Here is an 11,410-nt window from a genome sequence, read left to right as displayed (position 1 = left end):
TGACATTAAAAACGGGGTGACACCAAAACGGGGTGACACCATAAACACAGTGACATTGAAACGGGGTGACATTAAAAACGGGGGGACACCAAAATAGGGTGACACTAGTGACATTAAAAATGGAGTGACATTATAAACATGGCAACACTAAAACGGGGTGACATTAAAAACATGGGGACACCATAAACGCAGTGACACTGAAACGGGGTGACACCAAAAACGGGGTGACACTACAAACACGGTGACACTAAAACGAGGGGACATCACAAACGCGGTGACACCACAAACACAGCGACGCTAAAACGGAGTGACATTAAAAACCAGGCGACATTAAACCCACGGCGCCAGAATTCCCGGCCACATCCCTGTTTTTGGGACCTCCCCGCTGCCAGGTCCCGGCCCTTCCCGGAGCCTTCCCCGGGTGGGACAGCGGGGACACCGCCGGGCCGTGCCCCGGGAGGTCACCGAGAGCGGGGCAGCCCCGGGAGCCGCCCCGGCCCCGCCAGCAGCGGCGTTAATCCGCGATAAGGCGCTGATAAGGCGCTGATAAGGCGCTGATAACAGCGGCTGCTGGCCCTGGTCACTGCCCGGCCCCCGAGAGGGACCCGGGGACACGGCGGGGGCTGTCCCCGTGTCCTGGGGGGGCAAACTCCGCTTCTTTCCTGCGATTTATTTCTAGTTTCTTGTAATTATTTATTCATTTATTATTTTTATTTAATTATTTTTTCATTCATTCCTTTCCTATTCTCATTTCATTACTTTCATTTGTTACTTTATCATTGTTATTTGTTTATTTTTCATTCATTCCTTTCCTGTTCTCATTTCATTACTTTCATTTGTTACTTTATCATTGTTATTTGTTTATTTTTTCACTTATTTCTTCGTTATTTTTATGTAATTATTTTCGTTTATTCATTTGTTATTATTATTTATTTGTTTTTCATTTATTCGTTCATTGGTCTTATTCATTAATTTAGAATTTATTGTTTGTGCCTTTATTGTTTTTATTTAATTATTTTTCATTCATTATTTTATTATTTAAAATTTTTAATTTATTCATTTATTATTCTTATTTCTTCGTTTATAATTTATTATTTATTCTATTTTTTATATATATATTTCTTTAAATTTCTGGTTTATATTTTTTTGTATTTTGATTTTGTTTTCATTTATTTATTTTTTATTATTATTATCTGGGAGTCACAGCTCTTCCCTCTGCCCCCCCCACAGCCTCCTCTGATCCTCCCACTGGATATTCCCCAGGAATCCCAAGATTCCCCAGGAATTCCAAGATTCCCCAGGAACTCTGTGTTTTGCTGCTGGAGGGAACTCGGGCCAGAGGGATTCCAAGCACACAGAGGCCCGAGCACAGGAAAATCCCCAAAAATCAAAAATTACGCCCTCGCTCTCAGTTCTGTAGGGCGGAAAACCTCGGAGGGAAAGGCACAGTTCCCTTTTCAGCTTCTCTACCAAAAAAAAAAAAAAGTTGAATATTTCCATGATTTTCCTGGATATTCTCACAGTTACTGTTGGACTCGATGATCCTGATGGATCCCTGCCAGCCCAGCATATTCCATGATTCTAGAACCCTGCAATTCCATGATCCTGCGATTTTATAATCCTGCAATCCCATGATTCCATAATCCTACAGTTCCATGGTTCTCTGATCCTGCAGTTCCATTATTCCATGATTCTGTGATTCTATGATCCTGTTATTCCATGTTTCTAGAACCCCACAATTCCATGATTCCACAGTTCTGTAATCCTATAATTCTATGATTCTATAATCCTGCAATTCCATGATTCTCTGATTTTATTATCCTGCAAATCCATGGTTCTCTGATCCTACAATTCCGTGATTCCATGAATGTATTATCCTCCAATTTCATAATCCTATAATTCCATGATCCTACAATTCCTCAATTCTATAATCCTGCAATTCCATGATTCTCTGATTTTATAATCCTGCAAATCCATGGTTCTCTGATCCTGCAGTTCCATGATTCCATGATTGTACAATCCTAGAATTCCATGATTCTATAATCCTAGAATTCCATGGTTCTTTAATCCTACAGCTCCATGGTTCTGTAATCCTCCAATCCCGTGTTTGTCTGATCCTGCAATTCCACGATTCCACAATCCTACAATTCCTCAATTCTATAATCCTGCAATTCCATGATTCCGTGATCCTGTGATTTTATAATCCTGCAATTCCACGGTTCTACTCTCCGAGGGAATTTGAGGAACAGACTGCTCCCTTTTCCATGCCGAGCCTCTTTCCACCTCGTTCCTTTCCCTTTTCCTTTTGAGGAGAAGAACAACCCGGAAGAACAAAACAAGACGTTTTTTCCCTCCTGAGCTGAGGTTCCGAACCTTTTCCGAAGCTCAAACTAAAGAAAATTAAATTTTTTTCCCCTCCCTTTTTACTGAAACCCAAGCGATGAAACCTTTGAGAAAAGGTTCTTGTCGCACAAAAGAAAACGTTTCAGGGGAAGGGGTTTGGACCAGCTTTGATCTCTCCCTTTTTCCCAGCGCCAGGGATTCCCGAGGGCGTCCTGCGGCTGGAATTCCCTGTTGGTTTAAGGGCCTGAACCTCACCCATGTCCCCAAATCCTGCCCAATCCCCAAATCCCAAAGATTTGGGCGAAGGGGGGCAGCAAAGCCCGGCCCTGCCTGGCGTGGGAAGGTTTTGGGGCGGGTTTGGGATCCTGATTGTTCTGGATGCAGAAAATCCATCCCAAAGGGTGATCCAGGAAGTGGGATTCCCAGGAATTCCGGCACCGCCTCCCTCTCCAGCCTCAGCTCCTGTTCCCCAAAGCCGCGCTCCCAAAATCTGGGAAGCGGCTGTGGAACTCCCTCTTGGCATCGCTGCTGGGAATTTTTGGGAAGCACAACCACCCAGCCCGAGCAGGGCCCTCCTTCCAGCAGGAATCCCAGCCACTGGAAAAGACTTCTCCCTCTGGATCCGGGAAAAGCCTTTTCCCTCTGGATCTGGGAAAAGCCTTTTCCCTCTGGATCTGGGAAAAGCCTTTTCCCTCTGGATCTGGGAAAAGCCTTTTCCCTCTGGATCCAGGAAAAGCCTTTTCCCTCTGGATCCAGGAAAACCTTTTCCCTCTGGATCCAGGAAAAGCCTTTTCCCTCTGGATCCAGGAAAGCTTTTTTCCTCTGGATCTGGGAAAAACCTTTTCTCTCTGGATCTGGGAAAAGCCTTTTCCCTCTGGATCTGGGAAAAGCCTTTTCTCTCTGGATCCGGGAAAAGCCTTTTCCCTCTGGATCAGGCACCTGAGCAGAATTAATCCCAATGTTTTGTGGGAATTCCTGGAACCCCTTTTTGGGATCACAATTCCTCAGTTCCTCCCGCTCCCGGTGCCTTTCCTGCTTCCCCCCGGCTCCTCAGCATTCCTGGGATGGAGGAGGAGCGAACACCCCTTTGGGGTGGGGTTTCACTCTTTCACTCAGGTGTTTTCTCAGGGATTTTATTTAGGGATTTTATTTAGGTTTCTTTTTTAGGTATTGCTTTAAGTATTTTATTTAGGTATTATTTTAGGTATTTTATTTCGGTGTGTTATTTACGTGTGTTATTTAGGGATTCGCCTAGGTAATTTATTTAGGTATTTTAATTACACACCGGTTTAGGACATGTTTTATGGCAGTCCAGGGACATTCCCATATCCAGGTCCCAACCCCTGATCACACAGTCCCAGGGTCGTTCCCGGTTCCTGATCCCAGGGATGTTTTATGGCAACCCCAGAGTCATTCTCAACTCCTGCCCCATTTCCAGGTACCAATCCCTGATCCCAGGTCTGTTTTCCCACCCCATATCCACTTCCCCACTGCTGATCCCAGGGATGTTTTCCCACCCTATATCCAGGTCCCAATCCCTGATCCCGGGTTTGTTTTCCCACCCCGTATCCAGGTCTCAATCCCTGATCCCAGGTCTGTTTTCCTGCCCCATATCCAGGTCCCAATCCCTGATCCCGGGTCTGTTTTCCCACCCCATATCCAGGTCCCAATCCCTGATCCCGGGGCTGTTTTCCCACCCCATATCCAGGTCCCAATCCCTGATCCCGGGGCTGTTTTTCCACCCCATATCCAGGTCCCAATCCCTGATCCCGGGGATGTTTTCCCACCCCATATCCAGGTCCCAATCCCTGATCCCGGGGATGTTTTCCCGCCCCATATCCAGGTCCCCATTGCTGATCCCGGGGATGTTTTCCCGCCCCATATCCAGGTCCTGATCCCGGGGATGTTTTCCCGCCCCATATCCAGGTCCCAATCCCTGATCCCAGAGGATTCAGCTCCCTCCCAGCTGGAGCTCCCGGCTGTTCCCGAGCTGTTCCAGCCCCCGGAGCTGATTAAACTGGGCTGTGGCCCTGCATAAAATCAGGGAGTTCCGAGCAGGGCCAGGGACACGGCGGGGAATTAAATCCCCCGGGAAGGATTTCTGCACCGAGCCCCTTCCTTTCTTTTTTTCGGGATTAATTGTAATTAAGATCCCGACCCAGGCGGGCCTGGCGCTCACCTGGTGCGGAGCAGCCCCGGAATTTTAACACCGGAGCTCATCCTGCATTCCTGGAACGTCCCTGCCAGCCCTTCCCTCAGCCCTGGCCAGCATTCCCAGAGTTCTGCTCCAGGCTGGCTCCTTTTGTGGGGGGGTTTTCCCGGGAAAGGAACCGGAGGGGAAGTGAGCAGGGTGAGGTGCAGCGCTCCCAAATCCACATTCCCAGGAAAATCAGCCTGGGGGAGCAGGAATTCCACTCCCTGAGGTCCTCCCGACCCTCTGGGGGTGTCTCAGGCCCAGTTTGGAGGATCTCCAGGTCCCTCCATCCCAATTCCCTCTGGGATTTCTCCGGGAGCAGGGCAGGAGCTGGGGCAGGAGGAGATCCCGCTTTGCCCGGTGCTGGGGGATCCCGGACTCCACAATTCCCTCCTCAGGCTCCCTTTGCCCTCCAGCACCCCGTGGGCATCCCCAGAAATCCCACAGGGAACCACCGGGATTCCAGGGGAGGCACCGGCGCAGCACGGGGCCTCTCCTGATGGAAAATACCGGGAATATTCTCCTAAAGCCAGGAGCTGGAGGCAAAGCCTCCTTCTCCCTCCCATGCCTGCAAAATCCCAAATTTTTGCCTCAATCCCTCTCTCAGCTCCTGCCGTCCTTTGGGATGGAGTTTCCTGTGCCGGAGCTGCTCTCCCCTCATCCTCACCTTCCTCTCCTTTCCCTCCTCTAATCCCTTTATTTTATATTATATTATTTTATTTCATTTCATTTCATTTCATTTCATTTCATTTCATTTCATTTCATTCTATTCTATTCTATTCTATTCTATTCTATTCTATTCTATTCTATTCTATTCTATTCTATTCTATTCTATTTTATATTATTTTATTTTCCTCCAGCTCTCCTAGAGTCGGTGGTGTCTAACCGGGAAACAAAATTAATAAACGAAAGAAAATAAATGAATAAAATCCATATCCAGGAATCCCGGCTGGTTCCTGCACGTCCCTCACCCTGAATTCCACCCAGGGATCGCCTTTTGTGCCCAGCCAGGCTAATTATTATTAATGGCAGATTTGGGGTTATTTCAACCAGGAGACGGGAAAAAAAAAAAAATAAAATCCGAGGGGGGAAGAGGAGGGAGGACGAGGATGGGAGGGAAGAGAGGGGGGAGAAAAAAAAAAAAAGGAAAAAAAGGGAGAGAAGAAACCCAGAAGAAACTGTTCGCATTTCCCGAGACATGGACAAAGCTTTTATGAATATAACTGGATTTGTAACAAGCATTGCAGCTGCATATAAGGCATTCAGACATGGAGACAATTTTACTAGATAATAGACTATCACGCAGGATACAATTTAAATTAAAAAATGCAATTTTCACCTTGAAATGAACAAATGATTACAATTTCTATACAAATTAAGGCATTCAGGCTCTCTTTCAGTAGTGGCATCAGCCCATGAAATATGACATAATTACCATGAAATACATTTTCAAATATTTTGATTTTTGTCCGCCGCTTTAAAAAAAAAAAAAAAAAAAAAAAAAACATAGCGCCGGGCTCTCTGGCGTGTGCGTGTGTGTGTGTGCGTGTGAGCGAGTGAGTGTGCGTGGGGGGAGAGCTGCTCCCATTATCCCACCTTCTGGGGAAAAACACATTAAAAAAAAAGAAAAGAAAAGAAAAAACTACCCAAAGATTAAACCTCCCCCCCACCCCCCCGCCCAGCCCCGCTCTCCCTCCTCCTCTTGACTCGCGAGATAAAATTGAAAAAAAAAAAAAAAAGAAAAAAGAAAGAAAATCAAGACAGAAAGAAAAGGGACGCAAGCGAAAGGCTCTAAAGCCTCCAGATTTATCTAAATTACTACGCTTATCTGCAAAAATCACATCTGCCGGTTATCTGGCGGCTCCGCGCATCGCCCGCGCCCCCCTCCCCGCGCCCGGGCTCGGATTCCTCTCCTGCTTATTTTTTAATTATTTTTCCATTATGCTGCCCCTCGCCCGGGCTGCGGCTACAAGGGGGGGGGTCGGGGGGGCGCTGACCCCGCGCACGGGGGAGGGAGGGCAGTGGGAATTTCGGGAATTACGGGGTTGGGAAGTCGGAGGGAGGGGATGGAATTTGGGGGGCGCGGGGGTGGGGGGGGAGAGGAGGGGGGGGTCGTTCCTCCCCATCGTTATCCGGGAAAATCCTCTGGGAGCAGCAGGATGAGCGCTGGATACGCGGCTTGGGAGGGATGGAGAGGGGGAATTTGGGGGTAAAATATGGAAAGGAGGGGGGGGAAGGATTTTGGGGGTAAAATATATAAAATATTGGGGGAATTTTGGGGTAAAATATGGAAATGGCGGGGGGAATTTTGGGGGTAGAATATGGAAATGTCAAGGGGAATTTTGGGGGTAAAATATGGAAGTGACAAGGGGAATTTGGGGGGTAAAATATAGAAATTATATGGGGGGATTTGGGGGTAAAATATGAAATGGTAGGGGGAGTTTTTGGGGTAAAGATATGGACATGACAAAGGGAATGCTGGGGGTAAAATATGGAAGTGACAAGGGAAATTTGGGGGGTAAAATGCAGAAATTATAGGGGGGAATTTGGGGGTAAAATACAGAAATTGTCGGGGGAGTTTTGAGGGTAAAATATGGAAATGACGAGGGGAATTTTGGGGGTAAAATACGGAAATCATAGTGAGGATTTTCAGGGTAAAATGCAGAAACGGTGGGGGGAATTTGGGGGGTAAAACACAATTTTTGGGAAGCCTGCAGTCAGGTTTTTCCCAGCCCATCCCGGTTCATGGAGATGCCGGGAGGTTGCACATCCCAGGATGTCTCTGTCCCTTTGTCCTCCCTCCTTTTGGGGGAACCCTCAAACAAACCTGGATCAGGAGAACGGGCAGCGCCCGGTGCCCCTGGGATTGGGGTTTTGGGATTTTGGGAAGGAACTCCTGGCTGGGCTGGAATTCCCAGAAAAGCTCTGGATCCCTGGGAGCATCCAAGGCGGGCGCTGGTGGCCCTGGATGGGCTTTTGGGTCCTTCCAAGCCAACCCATCCCAGGATTTCCCGTGTTTTCCCCCTGGATTCTGGACTGGGAAGTTCCCTCTTCCCTTTGGTGCAGCCTGAGTTTCAAACTTGCCCCCATTTCAATCCGTTTTCCTGGAGAGGCAGAGTGGGGAGGGATAATCCTGGATTTGGGGCTCTTGGCTCACCCAGGTCCAACATTCCCAGGTTTTTGTGCTGGATTTTGGGAAGGCTCGGCCGGGGTTTGTCCCTTTTCCTCCCCTCTGAGTCCAGTCCTCCGTCAGGAATACCGGTTTCTCCTGAACGGCAGCTCCCAGTCCCTGTTGGTCATGGAATAAAAACCCTTTCCCCCCTGATTTCCATCCCTCCCTCTCTCCAAACCTGTCCCTGGGATGTTTTCTGGATCCAGGTCCCAATCCCTGATCCCAGGGATGTTTTTCCCACAGGAACTGGGGCCCTCGCTGGGATCTCTCTGCCCTTGGTTCCCTCAAGGTTTATTCAGCTCCATCCCCATTTCTGAGCTTTTACTCCCCAAATTTGGAGCTTTCACCCCAAATTCCCACTCTGGGATCCGTGTCCTGCTCAGCAGCACATGGAGAAGGGACAGGGGAGGATTCATTCCATTTCAGTTCAGAAATTCAGAGGAGTTTTGTGGCCAAAAAATCAGTTTTTTGGTGGCGGTGAGCAGCCCCCCTGGCTCCCAAAGGGGATTTTTCGCCAAAATCTGGAATTCCTGTGAGTTGTCCATGAGGAAATCCTGGCGGTCAGTGCCTGGACGCTCCCAGAGAAGGAGCCGGGAATGATTTCGTGTGGATTCCCTGGGACAGGAATCAGCCCCCGCTACAAATAATTTCAGGTTTTATTAACATATTCTTTTAACTTTCCCCACCTTCATCTCGAAACCCCGGCAGCTCGTGGCATCCAATAACGGATATTGATTTGGGGCTGGAGAGCTGCATCAGGGCACAGAAGTGCTGAGCAGCGGTTTTAAGGCGATCGATAATTTCAGCTGAGAAATTATTCATAATTCGGGGAGAAAAAGCTTTTTCGGCTGGAGCTGGAGCTGCTTGGCCTGCACTCGAGAAATAAAAATAAAATTGTGGGTTTTTTTCCCTTGAAAAGGAGGAGAGGAGAGGAGAGGAGAGGAGAGGAGAGGAGAGGAGAGGAGAGGAGAGGAGAGGAGAGGAGAGGAGAGGAGAGGAGAGGAGAGGAGAGGAGAGGAGAGGAGAGGAGAGGAGAGGAGAGGAGAGGAGAGGAGAGGAGAGGAGAGGAGAGGAGAGGAGAGGAGAGGAGAGGAGAGGAGAGGAGAGGAGAGGAGAGGAGAGGAGAGGAGAGGAGAGGAGAGGAGAGGAGAGGAGAGGAGAGGAGAGGAGAGGAGAGGAGAGGAGAGGAGAGGAGAGGAGAGGAGAGGAGAGGAGAGGAGAGGAGAGGAGAGGAGAGAGGAGAGGAGAGGAGAGGAGTCAGGCAGGGAAGGAGGACGGCAGTGGGATGGGGATGGGCAGACCCTTCCTTATCCACGATGGGAATTGGGGAATTCCAGGAGAGGCTCAAGCACACCGAAAGCATTCCCGGGATAGCTCTGGCTTCCAGGGGCTGTGGGTGGGACTGGAGCTCAGCTCTGGGGGTTTTATTGGGATTTGGTGTTTTAACGGTGTTTGGGTTTTATTTACCCAGAGTTCGTTCCTTTAACCCAAACTGCAGACAAAGGGTCTGCGCACCCCCGGCCCCACCGGGAACATCTCCCATCCCCATCCCCACTCCCATTCCCACTCCCATTCCCATTCTCACCGGATTTTAACCCAAATTGACCCAGATGGGTCTCCATTAAGCCACTCCCAGGAGCCAGAGTCCCCTCGGGATGGGATGTGGGAAAAGCGGATCCGTGTTCACTCCGGGTGTTGGGACAGAGCCTCTCTTCCCTGCCCAGCCCCGGAGCTGTCCCCAGATGGGCCCAGAGCTGTCCCCAGCCTGTCCCCAGCCCCGGAGCTGTCCCCAGATGGGCCCAGAGCTGTCCCCAGCCCCAGAGCTGTCCCCAGATGGGCCCAGAGCTGTCCCCAGCCTGTCCCCAGCCCCGGAGCTGTCCCCAGCAGGGCTGTCCCTGCCCCAAGCCCCCACCTGTCTCAGCTCAGGGACAGCTCAGGGACATTTCGGGGACAGCTCAGGGACATCTCAGGGACATCTCGGGGACAGCTCAGGAACAGCTCAGGGACATTTTGGGGACAGCTCAGGGACGGCTCTGCCCAGCCCCGCTCCCACTCCAGAGCCGCTCCCCAGGCAGCCCCAGAGCTCAGAGCCACCCCCGGCCCCGGCCCTGCTCGGACCCTCTGAACCATTCCCAAGGGATTCCCAGAGCTGGGGGATCCATCCTGGCCCTGCTGAGCCCCCGGGGTGGGAATTCGGGAATGCCGGGTCTCAGCCCGTTTTCCGGGTGGACGATGATCCCTCGAGCTCACTCGTGGCCAGGCTGGGAAGAGCTGGGGCTGCCCAGAGCCGGCTCCTTCCCAAACCTCTCCTTTCCCAAACCCCCCGCTTCCCAATCCTCCCATTCTCTGAACCTCCAATTTCCCAAACTTCCCACTTCCTGAGTCTTCCATTTCCCAAACCTTCCACTTCCCAAACCGCCCGTTTCCAGGGGTGGCTGCAGTTCCCTGGTGACTCCACCGCCCCTGGGAACTCCAAACACCTCCCCAGCCTCACCTTTCCAGCTGGGAATGCTCCAGAGCCCCCCGGGAACGGCTGGAGGGAGCTCAAGAGAATCCTTGGGGCCGAGCCCGGGCTTGGCTGGGGGTGCCGGGGGCTCGAGGCTGAGTTTCACCTCCAGCCACATTCCACAGGAGCCTGGGTTTGCCCAGGGAATGTTCCTGCCCTCGGAGCCACTCCTGACAGCTCAGCTCGGGCTGAGGCTGTGCCTGGAGGGGACGTGGGGAGCCCAAAGAACCCCGGGAGGAGGTGGGGGGTCTTGTATCTCGAGGCCAAGATTCCCCTAATTCGGGTTTTTTCCTTTTCAAAGACCCGTGTCAGAGTCAGAAAGAAGAGCGGATCTCACAGCTCGGTCCTGGAAGGTGTTTATGAAGGTTTTTACCTGAAGGTCCTGAAAGGTGTTTATGAAGGTTTTTACCTGAAGGTCCTGAAAGGTGTTTATGAAGTGTTTTACCTGAAGGTCCTGGAAGGTGTTTATGAAGGTTTTTACCTGAAGGTCCTGAAAGGTGTTTATGAAGGTTTTTACCTGAAGGTCAGCACACGGCCCCACACCAGGCTCAGCACCTGAAGGACACCGCTGCCAAGAGCACCAGACCTGGTGCCCGAGGTCCCTTAAAGGTTTCTAACCCAATTCACTCCTGAAACGTTCTGTATTTACAGTTTTGCCCCAGTAATTACTGCCAATTCTAGACACGCAATTCTCTACGTCACCCACATTCCCCCAGTGTCCCTGTGCCACCGGAACAGCAGAAGATGGAGAAGAAGAACTTAAGGCACCGCCCAAAATTCTCCATCTTGCCTCCATCCACTTCCATTCTAAAAACCCAAACCTACAAATTTTCACCCTGTGACAAACTAAACTGCTATCTAATTTAAATTCTAGTTGTTCTCCTTTCCTCCATAAGTGTTGGCAGTTTTTCCCGTGGGCTGAGGTCAAAGGCAAGGCTTTCCTGGGGTCCCGGCAGGGGTCTCGGAGCCCCCAGCGCAGATTGAGGGGTTTTCCCTGTGCCCTGGGCTTCAACAGGGGGGATGATTATTATTATTGTTATTATTATTATTATTATCATCACCAACATCATCACCACCATCATTATCATCATCACCATCACTATCATCATTATATTTGTGCTATTTATTAATTTTATTTTTATTTTCATTATTTCTTCCCATCAGTTTCCTGTCATTGAGGAAATCTGAAGCCTCC

At 50.1% G+C, this 11,410-nt stretch overlaps 1 protein-coding gene across 1 annotated transcript in view; it reads left to right on the top strand.

Moving 5' to 3' along the window:
• PAX7 (paired box 7) overlaps positions 1 to 10,774 on the top strand; it is a 116,739-nt gene extending 105,965 nt beyond the window's left edge. The window contains exon 9 of the mRNA XM_066203252.1: positions 10,517 to 10,774. Coding sequence (XP_066059349.1) covers positions 10,517 to 10,774 — 258 coding nt within the window. The remainder of the gene's footprint in view (positions 1 to 10,516) is intronic.
• The last annotated feature ends 636 nt before the right edge of the window (positions 10,775 to 11,410 follow it).

The sequence above is a fragment of the Chamaea fasciata genome, unplaced genomic scaffold (genome assembly GCF_029207755.1).
Source record: "Chamaea fasciata isolate MVZ Bird 193981 ecotype frontalis unplaced genomic scaffold, bChaFas1.0.hap1 SCAF_23, whole genome shotgun sequence".
Classification (NCBI taxonomy): domain Eukaryota; kingdom Metazoa; phylum Chordata; class Aves; order Passeriformes; family Sylviidae; genus Chamaea; species Chamaea fasciata.
The sequence above is the reverse complement of the archived record's forward strand: the minus strand, read 5'-3'. Positions and strand labels throughout refer to the sequence as shown.